Source organism: Macrobrachium nipponense, chromosome 27 (genome assembly GCF_015104395.2).
Source record: "Macrobrachium nipponense isolate FS-2020 chromosome 27, ASM1510439v2, whole genome shotgun sequence".
NCBI lineage: Eukaryota > Metazoa > Arthropoda > Malacostraca > Decapoda > Palaemonidae > Macrobrachium > Macrobrachium nipponense.
The window spans coordinates 15,873,626-15,896,533 of NC_087216.1; the positions used below are offsets into that span (position 1 = coordinate 15,873,626).

At 41.0% G+C, this 22,908-nt stretch overlaps 1 protein-coding gene across 2 annotated transcripts in view; it reads right to left on the reverse strand.

Annotated features, from left to right (window-relative positions):
• The window catches only part of LOC135200857 (inner centromere protein-like), a 57,682-nt gene that overhangs the window by 24,023 nt on the left and 10,751 nt on the right, over positions 1-22,908 (reverse strand). Inside the window, exons 4-9 of one of the 2 annotated variants that reach the window (XM_064229561.1) lie at positions 18,048-18,134; positions 16,859-16,930; positions 15,268-15,417; positions 5,953-6,167; positions 4,251-4,452; positions 1,708-1,841 (exon numbers count right to left, since the gene is read on the reverse strand). In XM_064229561.1, coding sequence (XP_064085631.1) covers positions 1,708-1,841; positions 4,251-4,452; positions 5,953-6,167; positions 15,268-15,417; positions 16,859-16,930; positions 18,048-18,134 — 860 coding nt within the window. The remainder of the gene's footprint in view (positions 1-1,707; positions 1,842-4,250; positions 4,453-5,952; positions 6,168-15,267; positions 15,418-16,858; positions 16,931-18,047; positions 18,135-22,908) is intronic. The other variant, XM_064229562.1, reaches the window with a different exon arrangement.

Below are 22,908 nucleotides of genomic sequence, written 5' to 3' on the forward strand. Positions count from 1 at the left end.
CGGAAAAGCTACGCTTTCCGGAGAAGAATGCCACTCAGACAAAGCATGACGTGAAGCGTCAAGCTCTTGAAGAGTCCTCTTCAAAGGTCGCGAATCCGAACGAGAATCCCACCCCTTGCGCGGGGAGGACGCGTCGGAAGACGAGAAACAATCCTTCAGGATACGTGCTCGAGCACGCTCCTTAGCAGCCTGGGAAGCGTCCACAGGAACTGCTGAAGGGACGCCAGATCGGTGGGGGTTCCCCGTAACCCTCCTTCGGCCTTCGACATGCCCTCTCCCTGAGTCCTGGGAGTCCGGCAGAGGTCCCAGCCTAGAGCGCTATAGGGCCGATCTGACGCCCCCTCCACTTCACTAGGGGCACTATCACTGCACTTATTTTGCCTGTTTTCAAGGGCAAGCACTTTAGATTCAAGCGTCTTCAATGAATCCAGGATAAGCGAAAGGGCATTACCCTCCGCAGACACCACTTGAGGGCCCGAAGGCAACACTACGGGGTTAGGAGACACAAAATCTAAAGGAGGGTTAGAAGGGGATACATTAATACCCTGTCTGCTACCCGACTTACTCCTGGAGGAAGACCTCCTAATCCTATCACGTTCTAACTTATTTACGTAGGATTCATACGTCTTCCATTGTAAATCATCCAAGCTTTCACACTTCATTACAGCGCAAATCATATTTACACTCTTGCCCCCCACACCCTTTACACAATGTGTGAGGATCAACCAAGGCTTTAGGAAGCCTAACCTTGCATTCCACTTTCGAACACACCCTGGCGCTAGCCGAACTACATCCAGACATATTTAAGGAAAAAATCTAAGCCAAATTCAAAAACAGTCCAAGTCACGTATGCCAAGCTATCGATCCAATCAAAAAACCAAAAAGTCAAGAGGATACTCAAGCAATGAAAAGTTTTCCAAAATCCTGAGGCGGAGGTGTGTAAACAGATGTTTACGACACCGGCGACAGAAGAAATCTGATAGAAAATGGGAATGGTTCCTGATACCCGCCTCCCAGCGGCGGGAATGGGTACTAACCACCCTAACTCCCACTACGTGTGTCGTAAGTTTTAGAAATTCTGTCGGACTTCAGAGAATACAGCTATATATATATCTGACAGGTAAGTTTCATGAACAAAAAGCTTTTTTTTCTAAAATTCACCATAAATCGAAATATTGTGCTAGAGACTTCCAATTTGTTGCGGCAAATATAATATGGTGCAAAAATCATGTCAAAGTGACGAAATAATTTCTGAGATGTGTTGCTGATGCTTTTTATTGCGAGAAGAGAGAAATTCACGCTTGCTCGCCTAGGTAACGATTGTAAACAAAACAACAGCTTGATCCGTGAACTCCCAGCATCCCTCAAGGTGCGTGATTCAAAGTTTTCGCCAAGTAGGCCTATAACTATTTTTCCACAATTTTTTTTAAAAACTTTTTTGAGTCGACGTTTCATATGTCAATTCAGCACCCAAAAGACAATTTTCGTCGACGTTTAATACGTCCAATCGGCGTTTAAAGGTTAAAACAGTACACTCCAATGAATTAAGTAATTTAACTAAGTGGTCCTGTTAAATTAATTAATAACAATAACAACAGTACCGAATCTACAGCCAGAGATGATTTGTACTCTATCTCTGTTAATCTTGAGCTTATCTTAAAAATACATATGAAGTTAGAAAACAAAGAAAACAAATGCAAAACTTACTTCTTCCTTTTTTCTTCTTCTTGAAGCCTTTGCTCCTCTGCTATTCTTTCTTCCTCCATTCTCCTTGCCTCCTCCTCAGCTTTTCGCACTTCATCTGCTAACCTTTTCTCTTCAAGTTTTCGCTTCTCTTCCATCTGCAAAATTCAAAGGATGTCAATAAATATGAGACAAATTATATAATAGAAAATTGCAATGCTGAAAACACAAATTAAACAATGATAAAACAATATTAATTATCACTGTATAAAAATTGCTGCTAATGATGGCATCTACAAAACATTTAATTCTTAGGCAGTTATCTCAATTATAAATACAATATTAGTAACTTACAGCACATAAGTGAAAATCAAAACCCATTGAAAACAACCGTAAAATGTGGCAGTGGCCACAGGTCAGCAGCTCTAACAAGGCAAAATCTAGGTCAAGATCTTACAGAAAGTCATATGTGTTACTGTCTCCATTGTCATCTTATTATGTAGAACTTTTGTCATTTCCTACTTGTCAAGAGTATAATGGTGAGTTATTGTCTTTAATATATTGTGTAGAAGTTGTAGTAGGTCTTGATTTTTTTATATTTTTCTTGTATGTACTCTACCATATATATCTCTTCAAAATATACAAAGTGGGGTCCTGTTGTTTGCAGGTTAAATATGAAGGAAGGGAACTGGAAGGAATATGAGACCAAGGGGAGTATACACAATAGGTGGTAGCAGATACAGGCAGTTCCCTGGTAATCGGTGATCCAGTTTTATAGTGTTCGTCTAGCGCCATAAAATCAGCGACTTATGGCACCATAACAGGCCAAGTTCTGGTTATCAGTGGCATAAGCGTCATAAATCGCTGAGTTTCTGTTAATGGCAGTTTTTGCTTATTGGCACCTCCTGGGGAACAGAGCCCCTGTCGATAACTTGGGACTGCCTGTATATAAAAAGTGGGAAGAATAAAAATGGAGATAATGGAAAGTAAAATTATCATAAGAAGGAAGGCAATACATCAATTCCCAGGATCATCAAAAGTACGAGTGTTCTGGATAACCAACCCTAGGTAGCATAAACCACACACAGCCAAATCTAGCCACGAACATTTCATTATAGAGGACCACACACAAATATGAATTTAAAGGATAATTAAGATAAGTAAGTAAACTAACTGAATGGAATGTGCATCAGAGCAACTGTATGGATAATATTTAGTTAAAAGATAAATGTTTGCTCATTAGCTAAAATCATGACAAATCAGCACTGTAATCCTGAAGTTTTTGGGATAAAAATTAAATGCAGGAACAAGGTAGCTTATGTTACAAATATATAAGTTTTAGATGATGGAGATCTAAATGTCCTATTGGAACATAAACTTGGTGCTGAGCACTGGATAATAAGAGGAACCATTAAGGAGAAGTACTGTATTAAGCAATCATTTATTACATAATCTAAACACCCCTCTATGATGTCTGTAAAAAGCTGAAAAGATCTGATGACTTTTTATATTGTGCACTCTATTAAACTTAAACTGCTACTAAGTCAACAAGCATTCATGAATCCTTTGCTAGTTTTACACATTTTTTCTATATTGTACTATAGATTTCAATAGTGTTCCATTATATACATTCAATACTTCTCTGCCTTTTCCCTGATTGATCTTTTATTATCCTACTATCTTACAGCACAACCTAACTTTGCAAGCCCTTTGTTCTTATGTGAGAGCTCCAAAACTCTTAGGCAAGTTCAACCTACAGCACAATTCTTTGTGCTACAAAATATCAAGTCTGAGGACTGCAGAGCCAAGAGCTATCTAAAACACAGCACTTCCTAAGCGAAGCTGGAGGATCATGTCAATATATTTTAAAAGTTTTGATGTGTCATAAATTTATTTTATTTTATTTATTATTATTTTTTAACCAAATAACATGACATGTCATAACTGACTCAACCACTGGATTTCAGATGACGCATCAAATGTATCATAATGGACCTAAACAGTTTAATTGCTTCTCAAGAGGCATCACCATAGCATGATGAGTACAATATCAAGTACGGAGTAAGAAGAACCTAACACAACCAAAGAAGAGATGAACAAAGAAAGATGCAACAGTGCCCAAGTCCAGACATGCTGGGGTCAACATCAGGCTACAGCATATGACTATAAATCACTTCATTTATAATAATAATCATGCAGTACTTGGTATACAACATATTAAACTTTTTGCATTGTAAAATGTGACTTCCCTATTATTTAAAGCTAAACACCAGATGGAAACAGGTGACAAGTGGAGAAGTTGTAACAGTTTTTAGGGTTGCCAGTCTTGCATTACACTGGCACACAATATGATGCAATAGGGTTCATAAGGTTTCATATTCCTATGGTCTCAAACTTTATTTATATTCTCCATCTTCACAAAATAACAGAAATTTTCAAATACTTTCAATTTATGTATCAATCTTCAATGCAAGGAACCAACATGAAAAATCTAAATGAGGGCAATGCAAAAAAAAAAAAAAAAAAAAAAAAAGTATCTCGCCTCAGAAATTAATAAGACACTGTACCTGTTCTTTAATTTTTCGAGCTTTGGATTCTTCCTCAGCCTGCTTCTTAGCTAACATGAGGTGTTTTTTCTTTTGCTGCTCTTCTTTTAGTCGCTCCTCTCGCTGCTTCCTTTCTGCTTTCTGGAGTTCTTTAGCCTCTCCTGCTTTTCTTTCATTCTCTTCCCGAGCCTCTCTAGCTCGTCTCATTCGCTCCTCATTACGCCTTAAAATGATTGAGAATAGACAAATGATGACAAAACAATTAACTGCAAATCCCATCTTCAGCACAACTTCAAGAACAAGGAAAGGAATGCAAGAAATTATAATAGTGCTGAAGAAGAAGAAGAAGAAGAAGAAGAAGAAGAAGAAGAAGAAGAAGAAGAAGAAGAAGAAGAAAGGCCTCATTTAAAAATAATTCCAGATTAAAAACTTAAGTGTGAAAACCTCTTGAAAACCAAAGTAACTCAAGCCTTTGAGTAAAATTATGAAATGGTGCCACCAGTATTGACAGCAAAAGTCAGAACAAAAAAGGGCACATACAGACTGACCCTAAACATGCACTGCATCTAAAACGCTATTTCTGAAAAGAAAATACTTTCAAACTAATAATTTATTACTGTAATATTGAAAACCACTACATCATTCATTAATTGTCCATTGCTGTAGAAACTGATAATCAAGTCTTTCCATGACAACAATCCCTAAAATCACCTTTTACAATATCAAATAAACCTAAATTTATTACCCAAAGCTCCCATTAGTTCTGTTAACATTTATCTCAGCACATCCCTACTAATCATATTTACTATGCCTTTTATTTTTGTTTGGAATGTTCTAAAGCAGTCTACTTTGTGTATGCAGTCTGGGTCTACGAGTAGTATCAATCTCCCTTTCTTAGTTTCCTGTGATCCTGTTGTTATCACTTCCGATTACTCCTTCCAGTTTGCCTGTTGCAGTGGTTTTGATTCTCCACTCTTTTTCTAAGTAAATTTTCATTCATACAGGTAATATTATGTCTATATTTCAACTGAAAGTACATTAGTAATAAAATGTGACTTCATCATTTACTTCCACTTCAATCACCTTATGCTAATTTTGATGCCTCTATTCTCTACTGCAACAATCAACTTAATCTTTCTGTGATGTATCCCTCTGAAACTGCACTGAACACTTATTTATCTGCACATGGTAGTACCTCTGTTACACTCTCATGGCTTCCTCCATTACTATGGTAATAAGTGTTAAGAATGATTATCTTCAACGTAGCACTTACCGGCCTTAAACTACTCTACATCTCGTGATATAATAAAAGTATCATCAGCCCCCCTCATTAATGGATGCACCAATTTCTTTTACATGTGGCATTCCAACAATCCTTCGTTTCACTGTCCTACCTCCAAGCGAAAAGCAGATAAATTTTAATTGGTGGTAAAGAGATCACTCATAAATTCCTTAAACTACAATCTCATCCTAAGTCCCAGTCTGCAACTATTTGTGCACTTTGGCAGCTTTAGCCCCTGTAATGTTTATACCTATTTTTATGCTTTAATAAACTATGTTACATATTAGTTTTAGACTGGTTCATGTGTCCGTATACCAGATATGCAATACAATTTTGCTTTGATAATGCTACTTTTTGTCTCCTTGCAATTCAATACAAGTTCTGTAATAAAACAGCAAATACTTTCCATCATTGTGAAAATGCAATAAGCCGATGACTTACCGCTTCTGGATTTCTGCTCGAGATTTCATTAACTCCTCTTTTTTCTTCCTAATTTCTTCCTCGCGCTCCCTTTTCTTCTGCATTTCCAACTGCTTCTTAGCCTCTAAATCTTCCTGTGTTGGCTTAGGTGCTTGGATTTTGATGAAACTTGTGACTCCAGTGACAATGTTACCAATATTTTTAGTTCTGTTAGCTTCAATAGGAGTGTTCATTTTCTACAATAAGACAGAAGACATGTCAACTCAACCAACAATAGACATTTGAATTTTACCTACCAAAATGATAAACTTTCTTTCTCATGCATTTCTTGAAAAAAAAAAGTAAATAAATAAATAAATAAATAAACAAATAAAATATAAATAACAAAAGGTATGTGCTTATTTTCATTCAACTTGATCCTTCATGAAAAATGATATTGTTAAGATACAATAAAGTTTGTTCATACTTACCTGGCAGATATATATATAGCTGAATTCTCTGAAGTCCGACAGAATTTCTAAAAACTTATGACACACGTAGTGGGAGTAGGGTGGTTAGTACCCATTCCCGCCGCTGGGAGGCGGGTATCAGGAACCATTCCCATTTTCTATCAGATTTCTATCTCCACTGTCTCCTGAGGGGAGGAGGGTGGGTACTTAAAATATATATATCTGCCAGGTAAGTATGAACAAACTTTATTGTATCTTAACAATATCATTTTGTTCATGAAACTTACCTGTCAGATATATATATATATAGCTGAATCCCACCTTTGGGGGTGGGAGAGACAGAAAAGGATTTTAGGAAACATATACATGTAGATGATTGACATCTTGGTTCCTTACCTGTTAGCATAGCTGACTTCGTGATTACTGTCACCCAAGCCTGCATCTACTTCACTAGAGTTACCAACAAGGTAGTAACCTGTGTAGTTGGTGCGCTCTAGATGATCTGTCAACGGGGACGTGACCACAATGTGACTAGACCATGAACATACTTCCGAGGGCAACGAGGCAAAACCAACACCTAAGTTAGCCTACCAAAATACTCCCACATAAAAAGGCTAATAGAAGGGAAGTCCGCATTCGGCGGCCGACCCTACAACCATAAACATTACAAAGATTAAAAAACTCACCTACCCTTTTCTATGGGAAAGGATGAGTGCTACCTCCTGCCCCCAAAATAGTGTCTGCGGCGTGGCCCAAGCGATTAAGTTTTCGTACGTCGTTCTCACCTCCCGTAGGTAGTGCGAGGGCCATATTTTTCTGGAAGGCTATCGAGGTCGAAATAGCCCTCACTTCGTGAGCGTTTACTCTCAACAGTCCAAAATCACTGTCCTTGCAAGAAGAGTGCGCCTCCTTTATGGTGTTCCTTAAAAAGAATGCCAGCGCATTCTTGGACATGGGCATATCTGGTCTCTTGACCGAACACCATAAGTTCTCCGCAGAACCTATACAATTCCTTGTTCTCCGAAGGTATTCTCTTAGAGCCCTGACAGGACACAGGACTCTTTCTGGCTCTTGACCAATAATCTCCGCCATACCCTTGATCTCGAGCGTCTTAGGCCAAGGGTTGGAGGGGTTCTCATTCTTAGCCAGAAACGTCATTCCCAAAGAGCAGACCGCATTATGCCCTTTGAAGCCGACGTGCTTAGAAATAGCTTGTATCTCGCTAACTCTCTTCGCCGTCGCCAGAGCAGTTAGGAATACAGTCTTCTTCGTCAAGTCTCGCAAAGACACAGTGTGAAGAGGTTCAAAGCGACTTGACATTAAAAACTTTAGGACCACGTCTAAGTTCCAAGAAGGCAACTTAGGAAGAGGCACCTTGGTGGTCTCAAAAGATCTCAATAGATCATGGAGATCTTTGTTATTGGCTAGGTCTAGACCTCTATGACGAAAAACCACAGATAAAACACTTCTGTAGCCCTTAATGGTCGACACTGCAAGCTTCAAATCTTGTCTGAGATAAAGTAGGAAGTCGGCGATCTGGCTCACAGAGGTCGTGGTAGAGGAAACTCCTTTCTTCTTACACCAGCTCCTAAAAGCTGCCCACTTCGATTGGTAAACCGTGATTGAAGATGGTCTCCTCGCGGTGGCGATAGCTTTAGCCACAGGTTTCGAAAAACCTCTCGCTCTGGCCAACTTCTGGATAGTCTGAACGCAGTCAGACTCAGAGCGGAGAGGTTTTTGTGGTACCTCTCGAAGTGGGGCTGTTTGAGTAGATCTCTCCTTAAAGGAAGAGATCTCGGAAAATCTACCAGGAATGACATCATCTCTGTGAACCAGTCCGCTGCGGGCCAAAAGGGGGCGATTAACGTTAACCTTGTCCCTTCCGAAGCTGCAAACTTTCTCATCACTTCCCCCAGGATCTTGAAGGGGGGAAATGCATAGAGATCTAGACCCGTCCAATCCCATAAAAGGGCGTCTACTGCTACTGCTCCTGGATCGAGAACCGGGGAGCAGTAAAGAGGAAGTCTCGCTGTTCTTGAAGTTGCGAAAATGTCCACCAAAGGACATCCCCAAAGACCCCACAGCTCCTGGCATACGTCCTGATTGAGGGTCAACTCTGTCGGCAGCAACTGTCCTTGTCGACTGAGGAGATCCGCACGGACGTTCTCGACTCCGGCAATGAACCTTGTCAAGATAGTGATTTCTCTCGCCTTCCCCCAAAGCAGAATCTCTTTCGCTAGAGCGAACAGGGAGCGAGAGTGCGTTCCTCCTTGTTCCTTCAAGTATGCCAGGGCTGTGGTGTTGTCCGAGTTGACTTGGACTACGCGACGGGAGACTTTGTCCTAAAAGAACCGGAGCGCTAACTGAACGGCTGCCAGCTCTTTGAAGTTGATATGCCAGGCTACTTGTTCCCCTCTCCAGGTGCCTGACACTTCCTCCCCCCCTAGTGTTGCTCCCCACCCCGTGGATGACGCGTCGGAGAACAACACTAGGTCGGGGTTCCGAAGCTTGAGGGACATGCCCTCCGACAGCTTCAACGGATCGAGCCACCATCTTAGATGGCTCTTTACCTCTTCTGAGATGGTTAATATCATTTCGAGGTTGTCCTTGTCTGTCCAGCTGTCCGACAGGAAGAACTGAAGAGGTCGGAGGTGTAGCCTCCCCAGGGAAACAAACTTCTCCAGCGAGGAAATGGTCCCCAGCAGACTCATCCATTCCCTCACCGAGCATGAATCCTTCCCTAGAAAGGCTGACACTTTTTCTATGCCTTGTTGCTGACGTTCCTGGGACGGAAAAGCCCGAAAAGCCACTGAATCCATCTGAATCCCCAGATACACGATGGACTGTGTTGGGGTCAGATGTGACTATTCGAAGTTCACCAGCAGTCCCAGGGACGCAGCTAAAGACAGAGTCGTTTGCAGGTCCTTCAGGCACCGGGTCTGCGAAGAGGCTCGTATGAGCCAGTCGTCCAGATAGAGCGAGATTCTGATGTTGGAAAGATGGAGCCACCTCGCCACATTCTTCATTAAGATGGTGAACACAAATGGGGCCATACTCAGTCCGAAACAAAGAGCCCTGAACTGAAAGACCTTTCCTTTCAGGACGAACCGAAGGTACTTCATAGATTGGGGATGTATCGGGACGTGAAAGTAGGCGTCCTGAAGGTCGAGTGATACAATCCAATCTCCAGGTCTTAAGGCCCCCAGAACTGACGGGTGTCTCCATCTTGAACCTCTGCTTCTCTATAAAGAGGTTCAGACGACTTACGTCCAAGACCGGCCGCCACCCTCCCGACTGTTTCGGAACTAGAAACAATCTGTTGTAAAATCCTGGCGTTGCCAGGTCTAAGACCTGTTCCACTGCTCACTTCTCGAGCAGGTCGAAAAGTATCTTCCGCTTTTCTCGAGGATACGACGGGGACAAGTCCCTGGGAGTGGAAGTCAGCGGGGGCGGCTTAACGAAAGGGATTTTGTACCCCTTCTCTATGATGTTGAGAGACCAGGTGTCCGCCTCTCTTTCGCTCCAGGCTTCTCCAAACAACTGCAGCCTGGCTCCTACCGGTGACTGAAGGAAGGATCTTGCACTTCTTGCCCCTAGACTTAGCCGGGGCTCTACCTCTAGGAAGACTTCTTCCTCGGGGTGAAGATCTAGCTGAAGTTCCTCCACGAAAGGGCTTCTGCTTTCTACTAGATTGGACTCCTGAAGACGTGGAAGGGCCAGTAGGACGTCGCGACGACTGAGCCAAAAGTCTTGAGTGGCTTTCTCTTGAAGGCTTACTGCCAGATCCTTCACCATAGCCTGGGGGAAAAAGGCGCATACAAAAGCTCTGCCCTCTGTGCGGGAGAGACAGACTTAGCTGCAAAATTGCAATAAAGCGATCTCTTCTTTAAAACGCCTGCTGAAAAATGAGAGGCTAACTCCTCCGAGCCATCCCTGACGGCCTTGTCCATGCATGACAATACACTGGACAGCTCCCCGAGGCTAATCGAATCTGGCTTACAAGACTGGTTGTCTAACACTCCCGGACACCAGTCTAAGAAGTTGAAGACTTCCAAGGACCTGAAAAGGCCCTTCAAAAGATGATCCAGTTCAGAAGTCGTCCACGAAACCTTCGCTGAAGCTAAGAGAGATCTCCTAGAGGTATCCACAACACTGGCAAAATCTCCTTGCGCTGAAGTAGGAACTTTCAGTCCCAACTCTTCACCAGTTTTGTACCACATCCCTGCCTTACCGCTAAGCCTAGACGGAGGCAGGGCGAAAGTGGTCCTTCCCTGTGCTTTCCTAGATTCCATCCAGGTGTTAACCTTACGGAAAGCCCTCTTGGTCAATAGCGAAGTCTTCATTTTAATAAAACCAGGTGTTTTGTTTGCTTTCGACGAAGAAAACTGCGAGGGAGGAGAAGGCAGAGCAGAAGGAAGGAATGTATCCCCGAACGAATCACGGAGAAGCCGAGCTAAGACTTGGTAATCTGAAGAAGCAGACGTCGAAGGTTGTTCTCCGTCAACCTCTTCAGAAGAGCAGCTTAACTCCCCTTCTTCCTTACCAGAGTGAAACCCCTAAGGAAGAGGCAAAAGACCCTTCGCTCCGAGTCTCATATCTGAGCGATGTCGAGAAGAAGTGGGGAGCGGACCCGAACCAGAATCCTTCACAGTCACAGGGTCAACCAAAGCTTGAGGTGAACGTGATGTTGCACGAAGTCATGAAGCGTCAGCAAGAGACTCGGGAAAAGCGTCCGAGTGAGTGCGAACTTCCACGTTCGCGTCCAAAGCGCTTTTACGAACTCCTCTACAAGCGTCCAGCGGAGCGTCCATCCTAGCGTCGAGCGAAGCGTCCAAACAAGCGTCGAGCGAAGCGTCCTTACGAACGTCCCGCGAAGATACAGGATCTGCATTCTGACGAGCGTCACGTTGATCGTCGACACGAGCAGGTCAACGAGGAGCAGAAAAGGAAGATGCTCTTTCCTTACTACGAGGATCCACACGTACTGAAGTCCGTCTAACAGGCACAACTTCGTCGTCCACAAAAGCGTCGAGATCGGAATGCAGATCGTCCTCTCGCCGAGAAGAGAGGGGAGCACAATGAGACCTCTCTCTCTCCAAGGGAGCAAGAGTCAATTGACGTCTACCGCCACCTCTAGACGAACACTGGGGAGAAGAACGAAGTCTAGAGGGCGAAACAACCGGAGACGGGGAAGAACGAGGAGAAGGCGGAGGAGACTGTCTGGTCCTTTTGACCGGCAGTCTGTCGTCCTTCCTGCGACGAGGAACCGTCTCCCTCTGCTTAAGCAAAGCATCCAGTTGACGTTGCATAGCGAGTATAACTTCAGTCTGAGAAGTCTCCTTGCGAGGAGAAGAGCTGTGCCTGTGAGAAGGCGAGGGGCGAGGGGACGCCTTCTTCCTTCTCACAGGAAAAGCCCTGGCTCTAGAGCGACTGGGGCGCTCGAAGGCGTCATCGTCAGATGACGTCCTAGTCTTCTTCTGGGGCGGAAAAGCTACGCTTTACGGAGAAGACCGCCAATCAGACAAAGCATGACGTGAAGCGTCTTGATCTTGAAAGGTCCTCTTCAGAGGCCGCGAATCCGGACGAGATTCCCACCCCTTGCGCGGGGAGGACGCGTCGGAGGACGAAAAACAATCCTTTAGGAGGCGTGCTCGAGCACGCTCCTTAGCAGCCTGGGAAGCGTCTACAGGAGCTGCTGAAGGGACGTCAGATCAGTGGGGGATCCCCGTAACCCTCCTTCGGCCTTCGACATGCCCTCTCCCTGAGTCCTGGGAGTCCGGCAGAGGTCCCAGCCTAGAGGCGCTATAGGGCCGATCTGACGCCCCCTCCACTTCACTAGGGGCACTATCACTGCACTTAGCACTTTGCCTATTTTCAAGGGCAAGCACTTTGGATTCGAGTGTTTTCAACGAATCCGCAGACACCACTTGAGGGCCCGAAGGCAACACTACGGGGTTAGGAGTTATAAACTCTACAGGAGGGTTAGAAGGGGATACATTAACCCTTAAACGCCGAAGCGGTAAAAAAAAAAATGTCTCCCGTGTGCCGGAGACGTTTCAGAGTGAGCGCGGAAGTGGAAAAAATGTTTTTTTCAAAAAATCACAGCGCGCTTAGTTTTGAAGATTAAGAGTTCATTTTTGGCTCCTTTTTTTGTCATTGCCTGAAGTTTAGTATGCAACCATCAGAAATGAAAAAAATTATCATTATCATATATAAATAATGCGATATATGATAGCGCAAAAACGAAATTTCATATATAATTGTATTCAAATCGCGCTGTGCGCAAAACGGTTAAAGGTAACAAGTTACTTTCTTTTTCGTTGTAATGTACACTAAATTGCAATCATTTTGATATATAGTACATTGTAAAACGATAAAAGCAACACAGAGAAAATATTATCACAAAATAATGCATGAATTCGTAACTCGCGGACGTAAACAAATATTTTTTTCAAAAATTCACCATAAATCTAAATATTGTCCTAGAGACTTTCAATTTCTTTCAAAATGAAGACAAATGATTGAATATTACTATACTGTAAGAATATTAGCTTACAAATGCAGTTTTCGACCATATCTGAAGAGTTAAATTTGATCGAATGTAGAATTTTTTTTATATATATTTTTTTATATGCAATTATTTCGGAAATAAGAAAAGCTACAACTTTCAAATATTTTTCGTTTTATTCTAAATGAAATTGCGCACATTTTCATATATAAAAATCTATGAAATGCCTAATATGAAACAGAGCAAATATTCCGAGAATGGGACTTACGCATTTCGGAGATTTGTGGCGGAGAATCCGCGCACGGAGGGAAGGAAAGTTTTTTTTTTTAAATTCACCATAAATTTAAATATTGTGCTAGAGACTTCGAATTTGTTTCATGATGAAGATAAATGACTGAATATTACTAGACTGTAAGAGTTTTATCTTACAATTGCGTTTTTCGACCATTTCGGTAGTCAAATTTGACCGAACGTGGTTTTTTTTTCTATTTATCGGGATTTATATGCAAATATTTCGAAAATGAGAAAAGCTACAACCTTCAACTATTTTTTGTTATATTATACATGAAATTGCGCACATTTTCATATATAAAACGTTATGTAACGGCTAATTTAAAATGGTGCAAACATTACCACAATTGCACATATGATTTTTTCGGAAGAGTTACCGCGCGGACGTAAAGAAAATGTTATTTTTTTCATAAATTCACCATAAATCGAAATATTGTGCTAAAGACTTCCAATTTGTTGCAAAATGAAGGTAAATGCTTGAATATTACTAGAATATAAACGTTTTAGCTTACAATTGCGTTTTCGACCATTTCGGTAGAGTCAAAATTGACCGAAGGTTGAAAATTTGTCACTTATCATTTTTTATATGAAATATTTCAAATTGATAAAAGCTACAACCATGGGTTGTTTTTAGTTGTATTGTGCATGAAATTGCGCACATTTTCATATATAAAACTTAATGTAACGGGTAATTTAAAATGGTGCAAACATTACCACAATCGCATGTATGATTTTTTTCGGAAGAGTTACCGCGCGGACGTAAAGAAAAAGTTTTTTCATAAATTCACCATAAATCGAAATATTGTGCTAGAGACTTCCAATTAGTTGCAAAATTAAGTTAAATGATTGAATATTACTAAAATATAAGAGTTTTAGCTTACAATTACGTTTTTCGACCATTTTGGTAGAGTCAAAGTTGACCGAAGGTTGAAATTTTGGCACTTATCGTTATTTATATGAAAATATCTCAAAACTGATAAAAGCTACAATCATGAGTATTTTTTAGTTGTATTCTACATAAAAATGCGCACATTTTCATATATAATACTCTATGTAACGGCTAATTTAAAATGGTAAAAAAATTATGTCAAAGTGACAAAATAATTTCCGAGATGTGTCACAGATACTTTTTAGTGCGGCAAGAAAGAAATTCGCGCTTGCCCGCCTGCGTAACGATTGTAAACAAAACAACACCTTGATCCGTGAACTCCCAGCATCCCCTAAGGCGCGTGATTCAAGAGTTTTCGGCTGGTAGGCCTAAAAGTATTTTTCCGCGAATTTTTAAAAAAACTTTTGTATGTCGACGTAAAATACGTCCAGTCGGCACCCGAGAGACAAAAAATGTCGACGTAAAATACGTCCAGTCGGCACCCGAGAGACAAAAAATGTCGACGTAAAATACGTCCAGTCGGCGTTTAAGGGTTAATACCCTGTCTGCTACCCGATTTACTCCTGGAGGAAGACCTGATCCTGTCACGCTCTAATTTATTAACGTAGGATTCATACGTCTTCCATTGCAAATCAGTCAAACTTTCGCATTCAGTGCAGCAAAAATCATACATACACACTTGTCCCCTACAACCTTTACATACTGTGTGAGGATCAACCAAAGCCTTTGGTAGCCTCACCTTACATTCATCCTTCATACACACCCTGGCGCTAGCCGTACTAGACCCAGACATCTTATTTAAGGAAAAAACCAAGCCAAAATCTAAACAATCCAAAGTCAACGTATGCCTAGCTATCGATCCAATATCAAAAAACCAAAAAGTCAAGAGGATACTCAAGCAATAACAGTTTTCCAAAATCCTGAGGCAGAGGTGCTGTAAACAGTTGTTTACAACACCGGCGACAGAAGAAATCTGATAGAAAATGGGAATGGTTCCTGATACCCGCCTCCCAGCGGCGGGAATGGGTACTAACCACCCTACTCCCACTACGCGTGTCGTAAGTTTTTAGAAATTCTGTCGGACTTCAGAGAATACAGCTATATATATATCTGACAGGTAAGTTTCATGAACAAAATGTAAAGTAATCAGAAATGAGAGAAAGCACTTGCTGTGTAACTAAACCAAATCCCTGCCCTACCTTTTGAGTTTTTCGATACTCTGTTGAAGATGATGAGGCAGAGTTCACTAAGCCAAGCCGAATTCTGGAGTATGTCTTTGGTGTTATACGACCTGAACTTCCAAATGTAGAATTACCACTCATAACTTGCCCCATTTTTGGACGTACAATCTGCAAAGATGTCTTTTCTCATTAAAAAAAAAAAGTTTCTATGCTTACCATGCTTGGTCATACCACTGACACGTCATACCCACATTTCATAAATGCCCACTGAATTAAGATTTACTATTCTATGACTATTATCATTGAGTAGTTTAACCAGACAGCTGAACTTTAAGTACTGTGCTTAATTTGATTTTAGAGATGAAACAGAGAATAGAAGACAAGCATGAATCTGGATTATGAAAAACTGAATTCTAAAAGCAGTGTCATTATGTCAATCCCTCATTTTTTACTGATCTTTCCTATATCCTCAAACTTTACCAACAGAATTCTTCTTTGCTTTTCTTTCATTCTTTTACGCTTGTTCCTGACTGTATTTCATGGTGTCAGACACTATTTTTTCCCTTCAAATAAACCTCTGAAATTTACTGTGTGCCTTAGAGGTCAATAGTTGTTTTCATCAGTCCAACCAAACCCCAGACGTTATCTTTGCTGGACAGTAACCAGAATGCCTGTATATGACCTCGGAATAATGTTTATAAATTGTTCTTAGTTAAAAATAGTAAACTGAAAAGTATCACAAAAATAAAAATAAAATATATATAGCCCCAACGATTCATTCCCATATCGGCAGATTGCAGTGGCCAAGCCAACAGAGTACATAGTAACTAATTTATATCAATAATACTAGTATTTTTGTCTGTTTGTCCACTTTTCTGTTTGCCCTTAGATCTTAAAAACTACTGACTCTAGAGGTCTGCAAATTGGTATGTTGATCATCCACCCTCCAATCCTCAAACTTATCATATTGCAGCCCTCTAGCTTCAGTAGTTCTATCTAAGGTTAAAGTTAGCTGTAATCATGTGTTTTGCAACAATATAGGCCAGGCCACAAAACAGGCTGTGATTATACTGAGACCACCAAAAGGTATATCTATTTTTGGTGACCTTGATTATAAAATGTACAGAAAACTTCATTTCTGGGGCATTTTTTACGTTTTATTTTTAGTTTTCAAAATCTTACTAGTTAAAACAGGTGTATATTCAGCTTACAAAATATATTTTGCATTAGTTTGCCCCAAACAGCTCTAAACTCCTCTCTTTGCTGTTACAATTCATGCTTTGATGTCTAGCATAATTTGGCCTTTCCCTCTTTCTTTACTCACAAGATTTCCTTTCCACTTTACTATATTTATATTTTCAAACTGTCAGGATTTCACAAGAACAAGTCTATGAACACCTTACTATATCAACTTTCATGGCTTAACCCTTCCTAATACTTAGTAAAATGTCCTAAGGCAAAAGCAGAGCATCTGGAAAAAATTATATCTTATATATTCTACATTATCTTCATAAAAACAATAAATTTACTCAAAACTGATTCAAATATTTAATAGTTGCATATGAGTAAGTTTGGATACACAAGGTTTTTATTTTTTTTTTTTTTTTACCTTATCTAGTGGGCACTGAGGAGATGGAGTTTTTGCTTGAGGATTTATTCTGGCCCTTCTGGAATCTGGAGTCTGAAAATAATTCTTGATATTTACCACCAACCAAAACGCTTACTGATGAAATATACAAATGACCATTGATTTACTAAAGCCAGTTGAACCTTTGGAGCGTTATTTAAAACATTAAAATATGGAATGCAAGTGAACACTGAACAACCTTCCCTGACATCATTTTATTGATCAAACTACCATAAATATTGATTAATTTTAAAAATTACATCTAACATAGTAATCCCATGATGTAAGCATGACTGTAACATTAGGAAATCCTAGCAATATACTACATCTTACAAGTATTATCTGGTGGCTGTGGCTCTATTTCTACATTAATATTACCTGAAATTAAGTCACTTGAACATCAAAATGCTGCACATGAAATTAATGCACGTCCTGTACCTATGAAATGTTATACCTTATCAACTCCTCTGGGAGCCATGGTGTATCTCTGGAATGTCACACAGGAACACTGTAAGTGTTCTGAATGCACCCTAGCTGCCAGAAGTTGACGGACAAGGTATAAAACAGCTAGTTCAATTAATTTTTCCCTTATTGCTTTAACCACTAGTTAACCATGTATAGACAAAAATAATGCAGACAATACTGTTAGACTGATTTATATATAAAAAGAAATACTGGTGACTAAAGTTATAGTACTATTAGTAATTCTGAACAAAAACTAAAAACTGTTTCTCTTGCTCCAAGGTGATGAGAGCAAAATTATCTACTACAAGGTTTCTCTACGTAGAAGGAAAACCAGACCATTATAACACCAATTCAAAAAATTAACATATCACAATTTCTAAAATAACTGCTGCAGAATAAATAAATGTTAGATAAGGAATTATATGTAGCCAAACCAGATATAATTACCTTCTAAATTTTCTAATACCATCATAATACCCAAAAAGAAAAAATAATTCTAAAAGACTAATATTTACTACTCCAACACCTCAAGTTGAAACCAGCCCAAGAAGAGCCTTTGTTAGGCTCAGAGGTCTGGATAAACTAATCCTTTATAATAATAAAACCTCAAGTTGAAGTAGACTTATTTCAAAATACAAGGATTTAAAATTACCATAAACACAGAGAGAGAAAATGTTGGCCTACATGTCAATACCTAGTTTCTCACCTCCAACTTTTCCTTACTCAATCGAATTGCTATCTTCTTAGCCCGATTTAAACTCTGGCGGGCAGATCGTCTAGTTGAGCTCTCCCGCTGTTCAAAGGAAACTAACCTCTTATTTGACAAACACTAACTCTTGAAAATGATGCAAGACAAGCAAACATGATATTGTTATTGTACAATCAAGTTTCATACATATACTTACCTGGCAGATATATACTTAGCTATAGACTCCGTCGTCCCCAACAGAAATTCAAATTTCGCGGCACACGCTGCAGGTAGGTCAGGTGATCTACCGGCCTGCCGCTGGGTGGCAGGAATAGGAACCATTACCGTTCTAGAAACAGATTTTTTCTTCCACCTGTCTCCTGAGGGGAGGCTGGGTGGGCCATTTAATCTTATATATCTGCCAGGTAAGTATGTATGAAACTTTATTGTACAATAACAATATCATTTTTCATACATTCAACTTCCCTGTCAGATATATACTTAGCTGATTGGCACCTTTGGCGGAGGGTAAGAGACAGCTAATTACTGATTAGACAGGTAAACAACATACGTTGTAGGTAATAGATAAATAAAACCTTGGTTCCTATGTGTTTAGACGAAGGGTTGACTTCCTAGCTATTGCTAGGAGTCTGCTTCGTCTCAAGAGCCTCAGCGAGGATGTGACCTATGGCTAAGAGTTCTTGTAGATCTGTCAATGGGGTCTTATCCACTTACTCGACAGAATCTAATGGTCTTTTGTCAATGGGGTCTTATCCACTTACATGACAATACACCTATGCCTAGTGGCATAATTAAGGAGCACAACACCGATCCCGATCACCTGATCCTAAAACGAGGGTTTGTGCTTAATTTGAAAAGAGTTATCCCCAAACTCCTTTCAAACAACGCAAATAAAAAAAAACACTGTTAAAATTAAAATTAACTCACTAGTTAAGGATCAGTGTCGGCTCCCTATCCCAGCAACGTATCCGTAGACACGTATAACCAAGAGAGAAGGATCTCTCGTAGGTCAACTTGACCTCCTTCATGTAATGGGAAGTCAACACAGAGTTGCATCTCCTGTAAGTGACAGCTAATATGTCCTCATGACATATTGTTATGGAAAGAACAAGAATTCATAAAAGCTCGCACTTCATGCGCTTTTAATTCTCAGCTGTTTGAAGGAATCATCAAGTTACTCATGAAGTGCTTTAGCGATCACACTTGTTTCAAAGAAGACCAGGGCTTTCTTTGAAATGGATCTCTTCTGGATGAAGCCTAGAGCCTAGCTGGCGTCTGGCTGGCGCCTAGCGCCTGAAAGGCGCTTTTCTCCTGACTCCTGGCTGGCGCCTCGCGCCTGGCTCCAGACTGGCACTATCTGGCGCCTGGCTGACTCCTCCCCACTTGCTGGAGCTTCAAGCTTGGTAGTCTCAAGGATGTCTGGCGATGTCCACATCGGACACTCTTATCTGTCCGATTTGTTCGCCTCTAGCGCATCTGCGCTAGGTTGGAGGCCCCCTCTTTCTCTTCATCAGACAATCACAGTGTTCCTTGGAACTGTCTGCCTCTGGCGATTTTTACGCCTGTTTTGGCATTTGGCGCCTGGTTGGCGCTACATTGTCCGAAAGTCCTGAACCTCCACAATAGTTTAACAGGAGACTGGAGAAGGGTGGAAGAAATTGTTCCACTTTGAACTTTTGGCCTCTCCGGCAAGGGGAGGTGATTGTAGTCAGCTACATCCATTAGACGATAGGATATCTAACAGTACGAGAGATAAGAGTCTTCCTCCAAGGAGGATCCTTCTTGAATCCTTCCATTGCTAACGAGATCTCTTCTTACCTGTTGATGAAGTTCCTCGTTGCAGAATCTTCCCTATCCTTGTCCGAAGGAAGGGAAGGAGCTTGGAAGTAGGAGGAGACTCCGAGCTGAAATTGGGAGGACTGCTGATTTCTAGCTCTTTATTGTATCCCTCTGAATACCTTCTGGGAAGCATTTCGAGCCCTCATCGCACCCCAAAGACTCTGTAGGCAAACGTTTAAACCATCTCTTCTTCTGTAGGTGAAAACCTAAGTACCCTGCCTGGGCAACGAAACTTCTATCTGAAAGCGTTGAGTCAGGAATAGAGGGTTTTAGTTCTTTTGCCAGACATACTATGCTTGCAAGAACCCATTGCCGAGTCTCCATTGAATCTGATGCAAGATTCCAATGCACAAAAAATTCACTTGTCTTCTTGGTCGTTTAGGGCCAAGAGAAACAAAGAATTCCCTCATAAAATTTCTCAAAGAAGTTTGACGAGGAGCAGTTCCATCTTGTAGGAACACGGAATCTGAGGCCACAAAAAGATCCCATTCGAAGTACATGATATCCTACTCTTGTCGTATTGAGGTATCGTATAAGATCCCGAAGATCTTAATCCTCTGCTATCTCTAATTCCCCTTGTATAGACAAAGTATAGCCTTTCACTGCGTTCTTTGATAGCAGATATATACAAAGGTGATTCTTCCCTCTGAAAGGGAAGAAAAAACCGCTATGTGGTTCAAAGAGGTATCGGAAGAGGACAGTTTCCTCATTCCATCTAGCACGATCTGCAGCAATTCTATGTCTTGGCCATGACTATTGTCATTTACCTTGAAAAATCCTCTCATTCATGTCCACTTCTGGTCAGTCTGCACATGGACAGACTCAGAGTGGAGAGGTTTAACTGTTAAGGTCCATTTATAATAGATGCTGATAGAATCTCCAGAATCTCTTGGAAAAGCCCACCAAAACATGCTGTGAGAAGAACGTGACCTCTGTGAATACAAGCTCTCTAAGACCAAAATGAGGCATAAAGTATCATCCTCTCTTCCTTTGATGCCCATTTATCTTAATATCTGTTAAGAATTGATATATCTAGGGGAAAAAAGACTCAAGTTTATTCCCCATTTAAACTAAAAATGGCGTATATTGCTACCTCTCTTGGTTCGAGAATAAGGAAGCAGTCTAGAGGAAGCCTGTTCGTCTTCCACCTTGCAAAGAGATCTATGAAGAAGACATCTCGCAGGTTTCCACAACTCTCTTCCCAACTAAGATTAGACATAAGTCAATAGTTATATCGTCGATCGAGAAGGTTCTCACGGACGTGCAACCTCGTGCAGTGAACCTCTTAAGGATAGTTACGTTCCGTGTCTGTGTTCCAAACAGGTTCTCTCTTGTTAACGCGAACAGGGGCGAACAAAGAGATTCTCGATGCTCCTTGAGATATGAGAGAGCTGTGGAAAAAGTCAAATTGATTTGAAAAAATCATTTCGTCCATCCTTGGGATCGAACACCCCTCCAGTTAGACGGGGAACAAAATCAGGAACGAACCGTGACGTTACCGAGCCTGCTGTCAGAGGCTACTGAACCTTTCGATTAACACTCGCTATATCGAGAAATTATCAGGTCCAATAATTTTTTTTTTTTTTCTTCTAATAAGTTATGCTTTCGTAAGCATGAGAGCATTATATAATATAGTGCTCTGCCGCGTTAGAATCCTCTATTATTGTGTTACGTTGCGGTAAACAGCATTGAAAGGTTGCAATATCTTTCTTATTGAAAGCTTCTAAGCAAAAACACAGACAATGTTTATTCATGTTTGCCTACAAATCCCCTCAATCCGAGGCAAAGTCCGGATTGTAGGGGATAGATACGGTTAGCCAGTCAATCCTGTAGGAGAGAGACATGTAACCGAACGCTCATGACCGAGAACTAGATGCTACTGTGTTGGTCTAAGCAATAGCAGTGGGCAGTCTCCGTTCGCCGTCTCTCCTTATTCTTCCTGAGTTGCCAGCTACTCCATTTAATGAAGGAATATGATAAAATTATTATCGAGCCCCAGGAAGCTCTCACTAATGCATATTTAAGCGAAACAAGACTTCGTTAAATCCAGAAGCTGAGTCGGGGTTCTCTTAACAATCCCTTTAAACGTAGTCCTTACCAAGGAAACTCCTGGAAGGATACAGGGAATTCGTTGCCAACCATAGAAGTAACTACGGTATGCGCATATGACTTGACCATACAGTAGTCTTATACAGCATTATACTACATTCTTTCCTCTCCAAGGCAGAGAGAGAATAGAAAAATTTACTATCTTCCTTCTTTTCGTCAATAGAACGAATTAGTATTAGGCGAAGGAGATCCCAAGTGAGAAATGAGGATCGAAGAGAATCTCTCGAGCTTCCCTTTCTCTTGGACATAAGACTAAAAGGACGCATTCTACGCGTCTATTACTTGGAAGAGCCTCTAATCAATGAATGAGAGCTCCTCCGAATCTTGTCCAAGGGAGCTTATATGCTTACGCGATAAGATGTATTGATATCTTTGTCAATGAGAACTAATCCATTAAGATACAAAGAGTATACATTTTTTGTCAATTATGTGTTATGCACTTATTTGACGATACGTTTAATATTTCCCTAAGGAAAGAAGTTAATCCAGGAACTTGTTAAGTTTTCGTGATTTCCACAGAAATCACGTAAGGGACAGGATTCCTGTTTATATATTGAGCTTACGGAAGGAAGATTGATGTTCCCTTTCCACAGTCATTCCCCAACGCCGAATAGACGAGATTCTTATTAAGAAAAAACTTCCGTAGCTCTTGCCTCGTCATAATGAGGGAAGAGTATGAATGAAGGAGAGAGTCCACGCTGAGAGGAACTGCCTGTTACAGCAGTCATCTGAATATTGGAGAAGTGCTACTCTCAGTATCAGGATCATTCTGACAAAAGCGATGGCCGGCTGTGCGAACATCTTGCGCCTTTGCCTGGAGAATGCAATTCTAATGACTACGTGCCAGAACTTCTGTACCTCTGTTTTGGTACGCGGCACCCTCTCGTATGTCTGCTTTTCTAGAGACTCC